This window comes from Lissotriton helveticus, chromosome 7 (assembly GCF_964261635.1).
Source record: "Lissotriton helveticus chromosome 7, aLisHel1.1, whole genome shotgun sequence".
Classification (NCBI taxonomy): domain Eukaryota; kingdom Metazoa; phylum Chordata; class Amphibia; order Caudata; family Salamandridae; genus Lissotriton; species Lissotriton helveticus.
The window spans coordinates 1,189,769,510-1,189,790,450 of record NC_136068.1 but is presented as its reverse complement, the minus strand read 5'-3'; the positions used below and the strand labels follow the sequence as shown (position 1 = coordinate 1,189,790,450).

Below are 20,941 nucleotides of genomic sequence, written 5' to 3'. Positions count from 1 at the left end.
GGATGTCGAGGATGAGGCCTGCAGAGGCGTTCTGTATGCGTTGAAGTATTTTCTGGAGTTTGCTCATGGATCCCGTGTAGAGGGCATTGCCATAGTCCCGTCTCCTGCTGACGAGGGCCCGGGTGACCATCCTTCTGGTTCTGGTGGGGATCTATCTGTAGATCCTGCTAAGCATGCAGAGGGTGTTGAAGCAGGAGGAGGAGACGGCGTTGATTTGCTGGGTCATTGATAGTGATGAGTCCAGGATGAACCCCAGGTTGCGTGTGTCGTCGGTGGGTGTCGGTGCAGCTCCCAGCATGGCCGGCCACCAGGAGTCGTCCCAGGCGGAGGTGGTGGAGCCAAGTATGAGGACCTCCGTCTTGTCCAAGTTCAGTTGTAAGCGACTGATCTTCATCCATTCGGCGACAGCCTTCATTCCTTCATGGAGGTTGATTTAGGCGGTCGCAGGGTCCTTGGTGAGGGAGAGGATCTGCTGGGTTTTGTCGGCGTATGAGACAATGTTGAGGTCTTGCGATCAGACTATGTTGACGAGCAGTGCCATGTAGACGTTAAAAAGGGTTGGGCTGAGTGATGATCCTTGGGGTACGCCGCAGGTGATCTTGGTAGCTTTGGATCGGAATCGAGGGAGGCGGACTCTCTGGGTTCTGCCGGTGAGGAAGGAGGTGATCCAGTCCAGGGCTTTGTTGCGGATCCCTGCATCGTGGAGGCGTGTGCATAGGGTGTGGTGGCAGACGGTGTCGAAGGCAGCCGAGAGGTCCAGGAGGATGAGGGCCGCGGTTTCGCCGCTGTCCAGCAGGGTCCTGATGTCATAGGTGGCATCGATGAGGGCGGTCTCGGTACTGTGGTTGCTGCGGAATCGGATTGGGACGAGTCCAGGGTGTTGTTTTCCTCGAGGAAGCGGGTCAGTTGCCTATTGACAATCTTCTCGATGACTTTCGCTGGGAATAGGAGCAAGGAGATGGGCCTGAAGTTCTTGAGGTCCTGTAGGTCCGCCTTGGGTTTCTTGAGTAGGACGTTGATCTCAGCGTGTTTCCAGCTCTCCGGGAAGGTGGCGGTCTCAAAGGAGCAAGAAGTAATGCCAACTCTGATGCCAAGAACTTGATCTCCACTGTGTGAATTGGTTCGAAAGGGGGTTTCATCAACTGTGAGAGAACAGTGTTCAACTGCCATGCTGGAGGTGGAGGCCTTATAGGGGAAACACAGGAAACAGCCCTTTGAGGAACTCCTTGATTATTCTATAAGACCACAAAGGGGGAGAGGAAAGTGATCTTCTGTAATGGGAAATGGCCGCTAAGCGAACCTTTATCGAGCTATGTGCAAAGTCTGATTTCGTTAGCTGCTAAATGTCAGTTAAGACTAGCTCAAGAGAGGAGGACAGTGGATGTATACCAGCTTGATGGCACCAGATGCAGAAACGCTTCCATTTGAGGCGTTACATTTTGTTTGGACTGTCCGCCCTGGCTCTGGCCAAGATATCGCGACACTCAGTGAAAATGTTCAAGTGCTGGAACTCATTGAATTAAGGAGCCATGCCAAAAGGTGTAGGTTCCTGAGATCCGGGTGTAGGATCTGCCCCTGGTTCATAGTCAGAAGATTGGGAAACACTGGAAGTCGGAAATGTGGAACCTGTGACAGAAGTAGCAGTTCTGTGTACCAGTGTGACGTGGCACGCTGGAGCAATGAGGATTCCTTTTCATGGTTCTATCTTCATCTTTCTCAGGACTTTTGGAAGAGGAGGAATGGGGGAAAAGCGTAAGCAAAGATGACGGACCCTGTCATTGAAAAGGCATTCTCCCATTACCCCTGTTGGGGATGTCAACTTGCATAGTACCGGCATTTGTGGTTCTGGGGAGTTGCGAACAGGTCCAAATCTGGTGTGCCCCAGCATATGAATATGCTCTGCAAGGTTTGCTGCTGCAGCTCCCATTCGTGGCACGATGTTGTGAGCCAGCTGAGAGTGTCCGCAATCATGTCCTGATGTCCTGGAACGTGTTCTGATCAGAGGCAGATTCATTGACTTATGACCCATTCCCACAAATTCTGTGCTTCCCTGGAAAGATGGTGAGATCTTGTGCCACTGTTTCTTTATATAGTGCATCGTTGTAGTATTGTCCGTACAGACTAGTACTGATGAACCCCCGTATTCTGGGAAGAAAAGCCTGTAGTGCAAGATGCACCGCCTTCAGCTCCAGCAAATTTATGTTGGATTGAGTCTGAGCCTGATACCACTGGCCGCTTCTTTGGAGCTCTTGGAGGTAAGCTCCCCATCCTTCTAAGGCCACATCCGTTGTAATTACTAGTGGTGTTGCCTCTTGCTACAGGGAAATCTCTACAGGTAGATGGCTTTTGTCTATCCACCACTGAAGGGTTTTCACCATAGAGACACCTTGATGAAGTTGTCGAAGGAGGCGACGGATTGTACCCATTGCTTGTCCAGTTCCTACTAAAGTGGATGCAACTTGAGACAACAGAAAGGAATCAGCTGTATGCATGATGACATCATTCCCAAGAGGGATTTGTAAAGTCGGACTGAAAGACACTTTTTTCTTTTGAAGGAATTTGCCAAGGTGAGAAGCCACCACTGGCGTTCCTGTGCAGGATAGGCTTTTAAGCAAACTGTGTCTAACTGGGCTCCTAGGAAGACAATCCTTTGTGATGGATTCTGATTGGATTTTTGTCAATTGATAATAAGACCCAACCTCTTGAAGAGAGTTGTGCAGGCCCTTGTGGACGTTCTCGCTGCTGTCTCAGAATGTGCCTTAATCAGCCAGTCGTCCACATAGGGGAAGACTTTATGTTGCTGTTGTCTGAGAAATGCTGCAACAGGAGCCAGGCACTATGTAAAAATCCTTGGCGCATACCTGAGATCAAAGAGAAGTACTCTGAATTGGTAGTGGCGTCCGTCTACCATACCTGTCAGATATTTTTGGGTGAATAGGAATATGGAACTAGGCATCCTGGAGGTCTAGTGTTCTCATGTAGTCGTGCTGGTTTATAAGCTTCAATGTTATCATCCAAAATGATTGCTTTTTCAAATACAGATTGAGGTTCCGGAGGTCCAAAATTGGTCACTACTGCATTAACTTCTTTCTGATCAAAAAGAAACGGGAGTAGAAACCTGTGCCCCTGCTGGGCAATGAGACCTTCACTATCGCTCCTTGGTGAAGCATGTTTTTGACCTCTTGTTGAAGAGCTTTGTGATGCCTGTGGGGAATGGCTTGAGGTGGGGTTGCAGGTGGTTTTCAGATAAATTCAAGTGTGTGTCTAAATTCTACTAGGTGTAGGACCCACTAGTCTGTAGTAATGGTTTGTCAATGGTGGAGGTAGTAGGAAATGTTGCCTCCCAGGTGGGAAGGATTAGTTTGCGAATGAGTTGAATGTGGGGAAAGAAGAGTTGGAGCCTGAGCTATAACATTGTCTGTGGCTAGTATCTTTGCCAGCCTGTGGTGTCTTTCCTCGATTTGTTCTGACATAGGATGTCTGAGGTAGTTCTCTCTGGTGGAATTGAGGTTGGTAGGACTGGGAACTCAAAGAATAGGCATTGTATTGATATTGCGGATAGCCTCTATAGGATGGCTGTCCTCTTCCTTTTGATCCTCAAAAAAGAGCTTTCTTGAACTGCAACGTCCCTAACGTCTTGGCGGTATCTGTGTGCGCCTTGATGGTCTTAAAGGCCTCCTCCACATGGCTGCCAAAAAGAGCTTCCCCATCATATGGAAGGTCCAAGAACTTATTTTGAACCTCTGGACGGAATAAGGTGGCTTTGAGCTATACATGCCTTTGCAAAAACCACTGCTCCAGCTAGCTGCCTAAACCCTGTAACAACAACATTCATGGCTGAATCTATTATTTCATTGGATGCTCTCTCTCCTTCATGCAAGATCTTTTTTTGCTTCTTCCTTAGCCTCTTCCGGCAGTTGGTCAATATATGAAGCAATGTCTGACCACATTTGCCAATCATTGCGCCCTAAGATCGAGTTTGCTGCCTTCACTGTCAGTGCTGACATTGGCGAAAATCTTTTAACGATGGAATCGAGACGTCTACCCTCTTTATTCGGAGTTGCGGAAAGAGGTGCCACAGGATTTTTTGAGGGGCCTGCATGACCACTAAGTCAGGTTTTGGGTGGCCTGTGAGGCCCGCTGGGGCTTTATCTGTGGTCTTATATTTTTTATCAAGACGTGGAAGCACCGCTGGCAGCAATGCTGGGTTTTTCATGATCCCAATACCTTCAATCCCAGATATAATCAATTATGGGAATATCGCTGACAGACTTACGAAATGGCTCTTTAAAATCATATAAGAAACAGTCAGCTTGCTTGAAAAGCAATGGCAGAGCAAATCTTTTCGCTGCACGCTCCAATAAATTGTGAAATCCCCCAATGGCCTCTGGTGGGGAATCTACCAGAGGAGGTGTAGGTGGTTCTGAGGTCGTTTCGTGAAGTTCTCCCTCTTCACCTGAAGAGAACGGTTCCTGGAGAGGAACAGATTGCGGAGTACTTGGTACAAAAAGTACTATAGGAATATTCACTCTTACTGGTGATGTCACCTGAGGAGGTGGACGTCTAGTAGCCAGCCGGCTCTGAAGGCGGGAAGCGCTGCCGGTAATCTTGTAACATGAACTGCAGATCCGATAGTAATACAGAGGGCATCATGACCATATCTTCCTGGTACTGCTGGTGTAGTTGTTCAGGTTGAGCAAAATATGCCTGACCGTAGTACTGTTTATCATCATCCTCGTCATCTGGCTAACACTTAACGTGCAATTCGGACGGACTATACGGTCTCTCTCCTCCAGAAGATGAGTGGGCAAAAGTGGTGTAATTTTACTGGGTGAGGTATGTTCTGGGCTAATCTCTGTTGCCATGTATCTTCGCCCCCCCACACCACTCTGGCGAGCGCCGAGGCCACGCCCCCTCACCGAGGCCATGCCCCCTTCCAGCGCGCTCATATAGGTGCTGACTACAAGCGTCTGCCCAGATCTACTGAGTCCTCCTGAGGCGGAAGCCGGGAGCGGACATATTGCTTTTTAAAACTGCTAGTCATTTTGTTTTCTTGAATCTGTGTTCTGTGTTTTTTAATATACTCACCTACCAGCTGTCTTCGGTCCCCTGCGCAGCCGACCTAATCGCTGCAGCAGGAGGTAACCGATCATCTTCGCCCCCCCACGCCACTCTGGCGAGCGCCGAGGCCACGCCCCCTCACCGAGGCCACGCCCCATTCCTCTCTCTCGCCCCCTACAAGTCATGTGCCTTTACTGGTCGCACAGCGGGCGCGACGATTGCGCGCCGAAGGCGCGCCTAAGGCAAGCCCATCTGCGCCCGTCCGCGACCGAACGTGCCCAGGACCCAGGCCACCCCGCCATCCTGGACTGCAACAATATCCACCGGCACAACTCATCGGTCTCCAAGGCCCTTGGCCTATTGAAGCCTCCCTGACCACCCACATTAAGAACCTGGGACTAACAGCCTCAGCCGCTCCCCCGTTCTTCATGCCCCGAGTCACCCGCTTCCTCCTTCCCCCCTCCCTTGTCCCAATTCTCCGGCCGGTCCTAGACATACTCCTCTCTCCATTTACTATATTAATACACGCTCTGCGGTCAAGCACTGTCACGAACTCTCTGTCTTACTCGATCTCCACAAACCGGACCTCTTATTTCTTACGGAGACTTGGTTCCGTGATAGCTCCCTCCCCATCCTATTAGCTTCTCTTCCCGCTACATACTACGTTCTCCGAGCTGACCGGCCATCCGGCAAATCAGGCGGGGGTGTCGCCCTGATTGCCCGGAAGGATCTTCCATTTCAACCTCTCAGCTTTTCCCCGATCGGTACATCTGATTTCTTAGTTGTTCGTTCCCTCTTCTCTAATATACCTATCACATGTTTACTTATGTACTGTCCCCCCCAACCTTCTCAAACCTTTCTTGACGGGTTTCAAGAACTGGTAGCCACCTTAGCAGTTAACAACTCTTCCGTCCTGCTGCTAGGTGACTTCAATTTTTGGCCTTCCGACCCAGCGGAATGCTCCACCTCCAAAGATTTCTCCGAAACCTTACGCTCCCTTAATTTCATCTCGCATGTTCACTCCCCCACGCACACTCAAGGCCATATTCTTGACCAGATCTGGTCCCTGAACTGCCCTATCGCGTCTCTTTCTATCTCCCCCTGTCCTTGGTCGGATCACTCACTGATTTCCTTTTCCTCTCAACTTGGCCCACCCGCCAAGCCCTCGCACCCTAAAAACATCTGGGTGCGATCTTGGGGTCCGATAGATAGGGCCTCTCTAGCCTCTTCTCTTTCTTCTTCCAGTCCAGACTTATCGGGTCTGTCCTCCTTTGAACAAGCCAACTCCATCAATTCTTGGCTACTTTCGGTCTGTGACTCTATCGCCCCACTCAGGTGGGTCTCCTCTAGACGGACGAACGACTCCAACCATTGGTTTAATGAAGAACTGAAGGCGCTTAAACTTTCAGTCCGTCACGCTGAACGTGCCTGGAGACGACACTACTGCCCCATTCTCAAAGCTCAATACACCTCTCTCTTGTTGCAATACAAAAAAACCATTCTATCCACCAAAAAGGACTATTTCTCCTAAAAAATTCTAGTCGCGGAGAACAAACCCAGAGAAATTTTCTCTATTATTAATAAACTTGCTTACTCCGACAGAACCACTCTCAAGCCTTCGCCCTCACAATCTCTATGAAACTCCTTGAATTCTTACTTTCTGGACAAAATTGAAACAATTAGAGCCAATATCCCCCCTCCCTCCCCCTCTTTCCACAACCCGCCCCCCCCCCCCTCTGTTAAGGCTCACCTCGACTCCTTCCAACTCCTAACAGAGGAATCCTTTCTCTCCCTCCTGCCTCTGGTTAAATCCGGTTCCCCACTTGACCCATGCCCTGCCCATATTCTCGGCCACATTTTCACGAACTGCCCTCTACCTCCGCTCACTTTTCTCAATTGCTCCCTGTCACAGGGCGTGGTTACCCCTGCCCTTAAAACCGCTATAATCCTCCCCATCCTTAAGAAAACCTGGCGCGGACCTCTCTGTCCCCGCCAACTACCGCCCTATCTCCCTGCTCCCCTTCTTAGGGAAAGTTCTGGAGCGACACATCACCAGAGCACTCACCACCCACGTGGAAGAAAACCGAGTCCTGGCTCCCCGCCAGGCCGGTTTTCACCCTGCTCATTCCACCGAGGCAGTCGTACTCTCAGTACTTGACAACCTCCGGGAGGGTCTGGACACTAACATTCCCCAGGCCTTGGTGCTACTCGACCTCTCCGCCGCCTTTGACACGGTGGACCATTCTATCTTACTTTCCCGTGTCGCGGCGGCGGGGATCGGGGGCTCGGCCCTGGTCTGGTTGTCCTCCTTCCTCAGTGATCGCACCCAAGCGGTCCGCCTGGGAGAGTTCTCGGCTGAACCTCGGAAGGTGGCATGTGGGGTCCCTCAAGGTTCCTCTCTCTCCCCTTTACTATTCAACCTATATATAGCTCCCCTCATCTTTGCTCTTCAGCAAATGGAGGTCTCCGTATATAACTATGCGGATGACCTCCAGCTTATTTTTTCTCTCTCTCACTCCCCTGACTCTAAATCTAATTTCCAATCCACTATGCTCTTCATCCGGGACTGGATGAATCACAACCACCTGAAACTAAACCCAGATAAAACTGAGCTGTTTTTGACAGGTGGTTGCTCCAGTCCCTGGCCCCCCCTCTTTTGGCCCCCTTCCCTTGGGCCCCCTCCTTCCCCTTCCCCCTCTGTCAAAACCCTCGGCATCAAACTCAATGACCAACTCACCTTGCACTCCCAGGTGAGTTCGGTGGTTTCCTCTTCTTTTCTATCTCTCCGCACTATTCGCAAGGTCTCTCGCTTCTTCTCCTTCACGGCCCTAAAACTTATCGTACTGGCCATGGTCGTCTCTCGCTTAGATTATGCCAACGCCCTTTACCACGGCATGCCTGCCTACAATGTACGACGACTACAGCTGGTTCAGAACCAAGCTGCCCGCCTGGTTCACAACCTCACTAAATTCCACCACGTCACTCCCCTCCTAAAATCCTTGCACTGGCTCCCCATTTGCGAACGCTCCCAATTTAAGGTGGGCTGCCTCGCCTTTCAGGCCCAGCTAGGCTCTGCTCCTGCTTTTATCTCGTCAGAGATCAAACCCTATGCCCCCTCCAGGGAACTTCGCTCCTCCTCTCAACATCTGCTGATTGTCCCCCGCTTTCGTCGGAAAAAATGGGGAGGCTCTAAATTCTCCACCCTTGCCCCCATTTTTTGGAACTCCCTCCCAGTCCACCCAGCTCTGGCTCTTCAGAAAGGCTTTAAAAACCTTCCTATTCTCTAAAGCCTTCCCCCAATAATCTCTCATAAGTCCCCCCCCTGTTATTCTTGCTTCCTAAGGACTTGGCATACTGTAGCGCCATGGAACCGCTCAGGTGTACGCGCGATTTAAAAATAATTTAAAACTCAAACTCAAACTTTGTCGGTGAAAGGGCCTTCAATGACACAATTTTAGTCGATGATTGGGTCCATAACGATGTCTTCTCTTCCGCTACCTTCAACTTCCGTTGACGACAATGACTTCATCGTTGGCTGTGGCTTCGTCAATGACAAGGACTTCGTTGAAGCCAGTGACTGCGCCGTTATCGACGGTGGCGCCTTCATTGATGGTGGCATGCTCGACGACGGCGACGACCTCGCCGACTGCTGTAAGCTCGTCAACTTCTTCGTCGACGACGATGACAACTTCGCCGACAACACTTTTCCCGACGACGATGATGCCGTCATCAATTTCGATTTCAAAGGCAGTGACAAGTGATTCATCGAGGAGACCTCCGTCTCGTTGGATGACGATGTGAGAGGAATGGTCGAGGAAACTGGACGTTGTCGATGAAGAGATGGCCATATGGTAAGTTGTCGACGTGCCTAAGTGCAGCCTCTGGTCGTCGACAGTGCTGAAACACTTCTCTTCACTGACAGAGAGCTCGCCGATGGCTTATCTGAAGCAGGCTTTTTGAATGTTAATTTGAGCTCTGTAGGTGGTGTTTTCGGCTCAAACAGTCTTGGAGAGCTGTTCTAACGTGCGAGAACCTTTTTTGCGTTCAGAGGAAGATTCATGAGAGGACTTCTTGCACATTTTCTGACAGGCTCTTTATCCGTTTGTGAAGACTCGCTTACCCTCTTTTAAGGAATTTTAGACATTTTTGAAGAAGTAGACTGCTCACTCTCGGAGTCTGATACAGGGTCAGACCTGGTTTTCAATTTCTGGAGCCAGATAAGAAGACGTCCTTCCTGGTCTTCTAAGGGTTTTGTTAGAAAAAGTATGACATATCTTGCAGACTGAGGCCTTATGAGATGGATACAGACAATAAATCCAGTCTTTACCATGGTTCCTATATACAATCTCTTCTTCAAACAAGTGGCACACTCTCTGAAGAGAGCTTTCTTAGCCTTCTCAGCCATAATCCAGTCAGATTTGGATGGATAAATATATGTCTATGAATATATAATCAAATGAAAGTACTTTCCTGAGGAAAGAAGTCCAGAAACGTTCTTCAGATGAGAAAGCTGGGCAGAGCTCAGAAGAGACTCCCTAGCACAACGAGTGGTGGAAAATCTGAGGTACTGAGCTTCTCTCCGGAGTTTTCTAGAAAGTGATTCATGCTGATTGGTTAAGGCAAAACTTTAGTTCCTTTTATAATAATGACTATGATAGGTTAATAAACTGACATGCCCTGGCCTTTTCTAATCTATACCTATCAGTGTACTATTACTACTACTATTTTAAAGAACTGGGGAATCCCATCATGACGACGGAAAATAATCCAAGCATGTGAATTTATGAAAGTTCCAATACTGGAGTAAAGAGGTTCTCCACTGGTTGGGGATGGAGAGTGGGGCACTAGGTAGAGAAGAGAGGCCAGGCCTCCAGAGAAGACCAAATGCATTGCTGTGGGCTGATTTAGTACTAGAAATAAAACATCATGGGTCCACGGATGACACTCCTGCTTTAAGCCTCCTCGAACCCAGTAGCTAGGAAGGAGATTAATTCCCGGCTAAACTCTTGTGAAAGCTCAGCCAACCTTGTCGCTATCCCGGCACTTCCACACCCCAAATTACTACGAATGGCTGCTCCCCCTCTACAGTGCCATTCATCAGATGCTAGTGTGTTTTCGTCTTACCTTTTCGTGGGTGCAATAGCGTCCCTCTTAGATACTTTGCCCTAAGTACAGCAATACTTACAAGATAAAGGTATATTCAGGGAAATGTAAGGCACCCTGACATAGGACGCTTCAGGAAGGGCGGATGGTAATGTGATAATTCTGTTAATGATACAATTGCAACACATTGTTCTGAGGAAGTCATAAAAGAGAATTGCAAGTTGTTAATACATAATGTTGTACTTCATTTGTGTAAGTAACCCTTAAAATGTTGGTATTTTTCACAATGCCGAGTGTTTGTTTATATTAACTATTGCGAAATCACATTAAAATCCTCTGAAAAAAGGAAGTAAATAGAAACAGAACTTCATTGTTCTGACTCTGTCTACTTCGATGGGTACAGAATGTATGCTATTTGTGTGGTGGTGTTATCCAATTCACACGGACTTAGATGTGAACGTTGTCATTTCCTCCTGTGGGGCTACTGCTATGTCTGGAGCACATTTACGGCTTCCACTGGAAGGCTCTCAGGGGTACTTGCGCGACTCTATGCCAGTCGTAGAATTTCAGGATTCGTAAACCTTAGACATGATAATTTGCACAAAGTGGAAAATTCTAAATTCATAACTTCATGGCAAGCATGCATTTGAACATTTACGTTTTTACTTATTTCTGCACAGAAAATACTTATACCGGTGGAGAAACCCGTTCTCATATAGTCCCATTAAATATGGGATGAGGCTGAATTTCCACATTGACAAATGCACGGTACAGGTCTAACATTCTGTCTGGCCTGATTTTGTGAATCAAGATTAGAAATTAACTTATTTTGACTAATGGTACACCATTGGCAATTTAATTATTTGTAAAGAAGTTTCTGATAGTGTATCTATTACAACATATCTCGGGCCTACTGCGGTGGATAATATAATCTCAACTCTCTAGGTATGGTATTGTACAGTCAGCACAGTACAAAGAAGGCTCACGAGACTGACTAAAACAAATACAGGAGCAAACATTCTGATTGTGTTAAAAGGAACCAGAAGTCAGATAGGAGGATTTGTAATTAGGATTAATTTGGAAAGATCTGTATCTGTAAATACGTTATAATGCTGTGTGAACCCGAATCCTAGACTACGACCCAACTAGAGGCAGGATGGTCAACATACACATATGTCTCAATTTCTTTGGTTGGCATAACTTTTCTGGGCTTATCAGAAGCCGAAACTAGGACAGCCTTTTAGGAAACAATGTAAGATCTAGTGGCAACAGATTAATTAAATCATCACCACTGTTCTTGCCTTGATGTATCCGTTTCACAACGAGTCACTCGGTAATTTGTGTTTTCATTTTATATAGAAGGCAACGCACAGCAGGGGGAAGTCGAGTACACCACTATTTTCATAACACATGGAAAAAAAGGTAAGTTAATGATGACAAGAAAAGTCTCCTTACAAATGAGTGGATGAGCGTAGATGTGAGCATGTGTAATGAGGGGGGAGCCAAGGTCAACACAGCACATATCTAAAATATGTTCGTTTCTCCACAAGAGCCGTAAATGTGCAAACATTTTTAGTGCCCCTGTACAGTCAACGGTTCTGTGTTTCCTACATGAGAACGGGTCATGTCAGAGGCTGCTGCAATCCAGCGCTTTCCTCGTGCCACCCGAAGCTGGAGCAGCAAACTGCTGCTCCACATGGGGGATAACCTGACTTTACCATACCCTGAAACTCTTTCGAACTTTGGAACCTGCATGTAAAATTACCAAGAGTGAGTAGAGATCCGTCTTATGATTGTTCCTGCCTTATAAAAGATTCCTAACAGGGAGTGCCGTTGAGGGAATTATGAATCTCGAGTGGGATCTGGTACAGCGGAACCCAGTGATCTGAATGAAAAATGTCTCCACACATTAATTGCATGATTTCACAAACGAGGTTGAATGTGTGTTCCCTGACTAATCTTTGGTGAGGTCCTCTGGTACCTCAAAGGCCCCCAGTGAAGAGAGGACCCTAAGAGATGTAAATCCAAGGGGGTGACAAGTGATGCCTCTTCAATGTAGTCTGCATGGGTTTGCCACATCTTTGTTTTTATGAGTGATCAGATCGGCTGGGGCACTATGAGTTCTGCTTATCTTTCATCGGGTATCTGGCACACCATATAATGAATCACAAGGCTTTAATCTACAGACATCCTGCTACTCAGAGGGTATATTTGGGGATGCTCATGTAATGAATGTAGTAGGAACGCCTGAATGTTTCAGCAAAATGGCTTGTCTAAGGGAACAAAACTTTCATACCCTTGTGATTTCATTCCACTCGTGAGAAGGCCATTGTATAGCTTTGTGGCAACTGAATTTGAACCCTCAACAACTTTCATGGCATGGCTGTTGTCAGACTCAAGCCATCAATAGCCTATAAATCCGAATGTTGCTGCTGGAATGACATGGAACCCACCAGCCTCCTTCCCCATCGACAGCCCTGAAAACATCTAATATTGCACTCAGTGCTCACAGCAAAAAAAAGGGGAAAGGGGATTGAGCTTTAAAAAAAGGCATAGAAGAGATGTCTGCAGTTTGTAATCACACGTTATTTGGTCAGACAGAGTTTCTTTAAGAATGCGGAGTCAGCCACCGTGGCTGCTGCGCCACACCTCTCCCTCCTTATTGGGATGAGGTGAGTTTCCTAGAAACATCCCTGTACAATTTGGTGGCTCAGGAGAGTTCTGAGGTAATCTGTGAGTTAAGACAATGTTGTAAGGCTTCCCTGCATTGTCTAATGTTATTCATCCGAAAAATCTTCTTCAGTAGTGCTTGCTTCTCACATTTCATCCTGGGACAGCAGCAGAAATGTTCATTCAGGACTTGTAATCCCGATGGGGCCAGTAACTCCTGTTAGCAGCCCCTTTGGGATTATCGGGCTACTCTTAATGAGAGCCACACAGTTAGTTTAAAGAAATTGGGATCCATGTATGGGGATAAAGGGTGCAACAAGAGCCAAATTTGGGGGGGGTGCGAATACTTTCAGCAATGTGTCCATGTATAAGGCAACTGGTGCTCGTGCAAAAGTGCCTCAACGCCTTCGGGTGGAGTTTGAGCTGTATAAAACTGCAAAAAAACAAAGCCTAAGGTAACATTTCAGGAAATGCATTCTCACACTGTGGCAGCAAAAGTAATTTGCAGCTTTAAGGAATAGGCGGAGTGGAGATGCAGGGGCTCTAGGAACGGGTGAAAAAAACAACAGAGCCTCGTAATCATGTAAATGGTATGTTAAAGACCTGTGAAATACTCGGGTGCGGCTGCGATAAGACACCAGACCAGCCAGCCCACAGCAGCTCAAGAACTGTCTGTGTGTGTGTCTTGGAAGCTGTCTCAGCCCGGGCTGACACACACGACAGGGGGGCTTGAAGCTCTTTGAGCTCTATGGGCATTGCGCGCACGTATGGGATTGACTGCTGTTTCCGAGTAAGAATAGGCTAGTAAACTTCAAATTGTAGAACTGCTATGCAAGGGTGTGTTGAGCAGGCAGCACGTGGTTAGTTGCGAATAGGTGAAAGAGTATGTTGTTATGTAGATTTTCTGTTCCTAAAGGAGAAGATAATTGCATGAATGTTTGAAGTTAATGAACTTTGGCAAATTTTAGACACGCCTACAAATTGCCTGGCTTTGGCGAGTCACCCGTGTTCCATATATTTAGTGCAAGTCAGATCCATGGATTGTTTGTTCCTGGCTCAAACATGGGCTTTTCAGAGAGATAAGCAACAGTGTAAACCAGGGATCTTTATCATAGATTTGGGAGGGTTTGATCATTGCCAGATTTTCAGCTTAACCACCAAAAATGTAAAGTAGGTCAGTTCAGATTACTTGTGTGCAAATGTATTTTATGTGAATTCCAAGAAAATCTGGAATGGACCTGGCCTCCAAGCCCAGGACCTATGCAGTACAGCCCCCGCTGTGACTATGTGCAGCGAGAAGGAATATGTTGCCCATGTTCTATAATGGTGTCCTACGTTTAGGGCTATTCGGAATCCCCCCTTTCAGGTATGTTACCTATTTATCTTCTTGCTAATAAATCACCCTGATATGAAAAGTTGTCTAGCAATGTATGCATTTTAATGATTTTTTAAAAATTAGTATTATGAATTTTATACACACTTATATTTGAGTTTTGATGTTTTTTGTAAAAAAAAAAGGGGAAAGGGAAAATGCAGAAATCGGATGTGCCAAATCCTGTTCTGTATGTAACGCCTTGTTACGACCTTGAAATCTCAGATGATAATTTTGCCCCAGGGTAAAACGGCAGGTGCAGTAACACATTTACCTCAGGGCAAAATTACCACCCAATGAGCTAGATGAACTTGGAATGAGGTCACTATATCTATATAGCAGTGCACCAAATTGTCCTTCTACTCTAAATATCTGCGCGTATTTTCAGCCCCATTTTGAAATATGGCGCTCCGACTGTGGACTGGAATACCAGGCCATGCTTTGACACCTAGTGCAACAGAAAAACTAGAACTAATTTGCTGTCTTAGGGATAGGATGCCCCTGTGATATTATAATCTTCATCTGAATAAATTAAACCAGGTAGGAGTAGGCAGATGAATGGTTGGAGGTACTTTTTATTTTTTTTAGAACATATTTTATTTGTCAAAACACATATGGAGCGGAGCTCTATAACTCAGAGGCTTTCGTAGCATCAACATACATTTATCATGACTTAAACACTTTTCTCATATACAAATGAAAAACAATATTGAAGCGACTTGCAGATTGAATAATACAAAAGAAATAAGAAGCAAATAAAAAACCCCACCCCCCACCCAACTGCACTGTTAACCAAGCAAAATCAAATAATACAGTCATAGCAACAATCCCACGCTCACTACTATACCCTACATAAGGGTACAATCCCACCAGCAGACATATACCCAAAGAGAAAATAAAATAAATAGTATCCCCACCAAGGGAAGAGGAGAAGGGAGAGGAGGAAGGGGGGAGGAGAAGATCAGAACTGGCCCGGGCCCTGAGCCGGAACCATCTCCATCTCTAGTCCCCGATAGTCCACCCAACGCTTCCAAAACTTATAGTGTTTACGGGGGAACTCCTTCGCTATAAAGATAGGAGCCTTCAAACTCATACAAAAATCTAGTTTCGCCTTCCATACCAAGACGAATGGCGCCACTGTCGCCTTCCAGGCTCAAGCAATGTCACGCTTGGCAACGGTAAAGCCCAGGAGCATAAGATGGCGTTAATAGATATTGCCCCCAATATCATCCATCACATGCAGGAGCACTAGCTTGGGCGTACATGGGAGGTCCAAACCCAAAACCTTCGACAAACACGCCATCACTCCCCGCCAGAACTGCGCCAGCGCGGAACAGTCCCATATAGTATGTAGCAGAGTACCCTCTTCATGCATACAACGTAGACAAACTAGGGAAACTACCAAACCCGTACTATATGGCCTGACTCTCGTGAAATATACCCTATGGAGGTACTTAAACTGGATGAGCTAAAGACTCATGGCAATGGCTGCCCCCCGAGGGGAGGCAAGGGCCCTCATCCAGTCCTCCACTTCGAGTGTGCCCACATCACCCTCCCACCCCTCACGAAGACGCTGCAGAGTTGGGGAGCTATGCGCAACAAGGGATTGATAAATATTAGAGATCTTATGGTCCTTCAAGTCACCCATGAAAACTTTCGCTTCTACCGGGCTAAAATCAGCCAACTCTTCCAGCCCTCCAAGCTAGGGGAAATGGCATGTCGAAATTGCACGTATTTAAAAAATTGTGTACCCGGCATATGAAAATCTTTCTGCAGGTCTTGAACTGACTTTAAAACGGACCCCACATGACATCCCCCAACACGTAGATTCCAATCTCGTCCCAACCACAAAATACAGACAAGGCAGCCAACTGTGGCAGTCGTCCATTCTGCCACAACGGGGTCTCCCGGGCCAGTGGTTCCACCAACCCACCCTCCACAAAGCCTGCCTCCAGATCCGAAAAATTAACTGTGCGCGACCGGCAAGGAGCGCCACAGGGGTGCAGAATATAGAAGAGTGTGTAGCAAGTGATCACCCATGAGCCGCCGCTCCACTGCATACGCCGGATCCGACCTGTCCCCATACCACCATTCATTAATTACGAGAAAATGCGAAGCCATATATTACAAAAGAATGTCGGATGTCGCAAGCCCGCCACAATATGTGGACTGAAAGCAGGTACGGAGAGCCACCCTAGCCACCCCACCTCTCCATAAGAACTAACCCAAGACAGCATTAACCTGACAAAACCATCTTGGGGAGATGGAAAATGAATGATTTTGTAGCTGATATAAAAGACGGGGAAGAGAGACCATCTTAAAAATAGCTGAGCGACCATATATAGACAAGGGCATATGAGACCAAGTTTTAATATCTTCCCGCACCCTGTTCCACACTGGCACCAAATTCCTGTCCCAAGCTGTCGACAGCTTGTCCGAAAGAAACACACCTAGATATTTCAGCCCACCGTGCACCACCCTAACCGCGGAGGCCCAACCACCAGGATCACCCCCTCCGCCCAAAACCCCAAAGGTTAGACTTCTGCTCATCCATATAAAGACTAGAGGTCTCGCCGAACACCTGCATTATGCGCAACAGTCGCGGGCCAGTCCTGTCTAAATTCGTAAGGAAGAACAGCACATCATCGGTGTATAGGGCTATGCGGTCCAACAGCCTGTCAGCCCACTCAAAACCAGCCACTTGCAAATCAATGCGCACCCAAACCGCCAGGGGCTCCATTGCCATGGTGAACAGATACAGAGTAAGTGGGCACCCTTGCCTGGTGCAGCGGCCAATGGTAAAAATCGACGACACAGGCTGCAGCACAGAAGGAGATATCTACCCCCCGAAGATTGGGCTTCAATGCCTGCCAGAGGGATTCCGCCGCAGACACCGACCCCATATTGCGGGATAGATATTGGTCAATGGCTTCCTCCATCTGCTCCCTGTAACCTTCATTCTGAAGATTTCATGTGGAGAGGCGCCACCAGAAGGGCCCACGCGCCAGTCCAGCACGCAGAGTAATGGCTATCGGTGAATAATCCGAGAGCCCACGGGGGAGAATATCCGCCTCCACCACCCTGCTGGCAATGTCCCGGGAGACAAAGATGTAATCAATGCGGGAAAAGGAGTCATATACCGCTGAGAGATAAGTGTATCCCTGTGTTCCACCATGCAACCTGCGCCACGGATCTACCCAATCTACCAGGGAATGAAGATTGGTAGGATGATGAGCCACGTGGGCCCCGCCGGGCCTCCACCGATCCAGAACAGAATCTACAACGTCATTCCAGTCCCCACCAACCACAGCCGGGCCCTCAGGAATATCCGCCCAGACAGTCACAAGTTTCTCCACCAGCCCCCAAGATAGTGGAGGTGGAGCATAGACACTGCCCAATGTCTCGGACTCACCACCCACCGCTTCTTGGAGGAAGAGGTAAGGGCCCTGCGTATCACCCCACGTCTTAGCATGGATGTAAGGGACTCGTCAGTGTACAAGGACTGCAACTCCCTGAGACCCTCGCACGAAGCCGGAATGGAACAGTTGTAAGTACCCAAAGCGTTGGAAGCACAATGCCTTCGTCCCCACGAGGTGCGTCTCCTGCAACATTAACACGTCAGCCCTAGCGCGCTTTGTTTGTTTAAGGGTTGCTCCATGCTTAATCTTATCAAGCTCCCTCCAACTCAGAATACATAGGGACCCTATAGGATCTAATGGTCTACCCAGTACCGCAGCCATGTGAGGACTTCAGAAATATGTAAAACACTGGTGCAGAGAAATACGTAGCGTAGCAGAGCTCCAACATGCAAGTAATCAGTGCGATTAAAAACATCAGCAACACCCCTGAACAACCCAACCAACCCACACCCTATACCTCAATAACAGTGAAGTATCTGTCGCGGAGGGCAGAGCAGGCTGACCCCAACAGGAGGTACCACCCCTCTCCCGCCAATGGATCCCAACACACAGCCCATCGTCATCTGGCCCCTGTCCCAAACTGTAAATGTCCAACAGATTTACAGGCCATCATTGGGCTCCTCCGGCCAGCTCCAAGCACCTATGGGCTTTAAATGTATACACAAACAAAATTCAATCAACTGGTGCCGCCTGTCTCAATGCAGAACCCCTTTGTGCTGAGGCATCGCCTGACTTGAACCTCCTTCTAGACCTGGATCGCCGAGACCCCTTCCCCTTGACATTAGGCCCAGTTCTAGCTGCACCACTCGAGGACGAATCAGAGTCTCTCCCAGGCGGCGTGTGAGGGTGCAGCCGCACAGTCTCATCAGTCCACTGGAACACCTACTCCGGGGTATCGAAGAAATGAGTGCGAGAACGATATACAACCCGCAGCCGGGCCGGATAAAGCAATGCATATGTAAGCTTGAGCTCCCGTAGTCGGGCCTTGGCCACCAGAAGAGATTGCCGCTGCTGTTGGACCAGTTTGGTATAGTCATGGAATATCAGGATACTGGCATTGTCGTACAGCAAGGGTTCTTTGGCCCTGGCCTGATTCAGGATAGCGTCTCTGTCATGATAATAAAGCAATTTCGCAATCACTGGCCGTGGGCGAGCCCCCGGCGGGGGCTTCTGCATCAGGGCCCTGTGGGCACGCTCGACCACAAAGCACTTGGAATGGGAGTCCGGAGGCAGCCAACTCTCCAGCCACTGGGTAAGGAACCTCTCCATATCTCCGGACTCACAGCCCTCCAGAAAACCAACAAAGCGGAGATTGTTGAGGCGTGCCTTCTCTTCGGCATCCTCCATCCTTGACGCCAGGCCCCGCTGGGAGCTCTCCAAGGACGATATTCCTGTTGCAAGGTGGTGATCACGTCTTCCATTCCAAAGATTCTCGTCTCAATCTCCGTGATGCGTGCCACCGCATTCCGCAGGTCCTGACGCAATAACATGATGTTCGATCCCACCGCACCTATCTTGGCATCAACCGCGTCTCTGGACTGAGTAACAGCCGCCAGGAGGGCGGCATTGCCCAGCACATCACCCTGGATCACACCTGATGCCGCCGCTGGGGCCCCAGATCCAGCAAATTTATCCAGCGTGCTCTGTTTGGACAGGCCAACCTGGGCTTGTCCCTCATCATGGTCCCCCATACCACCAACACCAGGTGGTTTGCCGCTGACACGTAAGCAGCAGGTCAATCGCGGTGATCCAAGAGCGGCGATGTCCCTGCGGCTCAAGCCAACCATCGAATCACCAGGACCCAAGAGGCACACCACAGGGCCACTCGAAGGTAAACAAGCGGCCTCAAGGGGCGATCCTCGATCAACACTCCCACGCGGCCCGAAAATGCTGCCAAACCCCCACACCGGGCGGGAGGGTGGAACCCACACCGGTCACTGGCACACCCACATTCAGAGGCCCCCCATGGCAATCCAAGGGAAGTCAGCAAGCTCAGGATACACTGCTCACACCACAATCCAGGGCATCATATGGCTAGCGGCAACTCACCTAATGTCCTGCGAGCCGCCAGAGCTCCTCTCCTGTGCCGCAGATTGGCCACCCTGCGGAAAATCCCAGTGTCACGACAGGCCCAGGGCGAAGGATAGAATCCAGCTGTTGCGCAAGGGCCCGCAGCGCACCCAGGAGAGGGCCGATCCACCGCTACAGCCCCAAGCCCACCAAGGGGGACCCCTCACCAGGCTGCAATCATCAGGTCACCTGTAGGGTCCAGTAGTAAGCACGTAAACTCTACCGCAGGGCTCCGCACAGGGCAGATACCAATGCCCGCTACGCCGCCAGCTCCTAGGACCTCCAACTGCAGGGCAGCAGGCCACAAATGATGGGTCCCTCGTACCACTGGGGGGGCCAAGCACTCCACAGCCCAAGCGGCGCCTGCAACAGGTGCCACTGGATCTCGCCCACTCACCCCCGCAGTCCGATCCGACCGCCGAGCTAGGGGGAGGGCCCGCACAGCCAAGGGCAAATCAGGGGTCAAGCTTTCCATGGCCCGGCTGGCAGCGTCAGCAGCAATCTTCCCCGATTCTCCCCCACTCAACCCCTGCGATCCGAATCAACCGTCAAGGGGGGAGGGCCTGCACAACGAGGAAACAAGCACCCAACCATGGGCAGGCCCCGAGAGGAAAACTAAAGCCCCGGGAGAAGTTGAATGCCGCGGCTCCTCACCTCCCCAGGACACCGGCAAAGCCACACTCGAGTCCACGGCTTCAGCACTGCCACAAGGCCTCAGGGGCGATCGTCATCACCCTGTCGCCGCAGGATACAGCGGAAGTCCAGATTCGCCACCAAAAGCGACACCAAGGCTCTACACCACATTAGAAGCCCTGAGGTGGATGTTGCAGCCGGAGGTGCAGGATAACTGAAGGATAATGGAACGGGCTGGACGGAGCTCACTTAGCTCACGTCCGCCATACTGGCTAGCTAAGCCACACCCTCCCTGTTGGAGGTACTTTTGATGTCTACAGATGGCCAAGTAAGAACCTCTGCCTGAGAAACAGTAGTGGGTGACGAACTCTGTGGACTTGCAGCATAGTATTTGCTGCAGAGTGCCAAGTAAAGGCAAGAGAGAGGTGGGAGCCCAAAATCTTTTGTCTGTAGTATTCCCCTGATACAGCCATGACTTAGGAATTTAGAATGTACATATCCATAGTCAAACACTTCCCCTAGTTACGCCTAAGCATACCTACTGCTATCTTTCTGCCATAACCTTGCTTTCACATTGGTTGACCCACCAAAGCAATGCTAGGAGTTTTTATAT

The 20,941-nt window shown here is 49.0% G+C and overlaps 1 protein-coding gene across 3 annotated transcripts in view; it reads left to right on the top strand.

Annotated features, from left to right (window-relative positions):
• The window catches only part of MILR1 (mast cell immunoglobulin like receptor 1), a 213,733-nt gene that overhangs the window by 161,891 nt on the left and 30,901 nt on the right, over nt 1–20,941 (top strand). For all 3 annotated transcript variants that reach the window (XM_078654343.1, XM_078654344.1, XM_078654342.1), the window contains exon 8: nt 11,524–11,586. In XM_078654343.1, the coding sequence (XP_078510469.1) occupies nt 11,524–11,586 (63 nt within the window). The remainder of the gene's footprint in view (nt 1–11,523; nt 11,587–20,941) is intronic.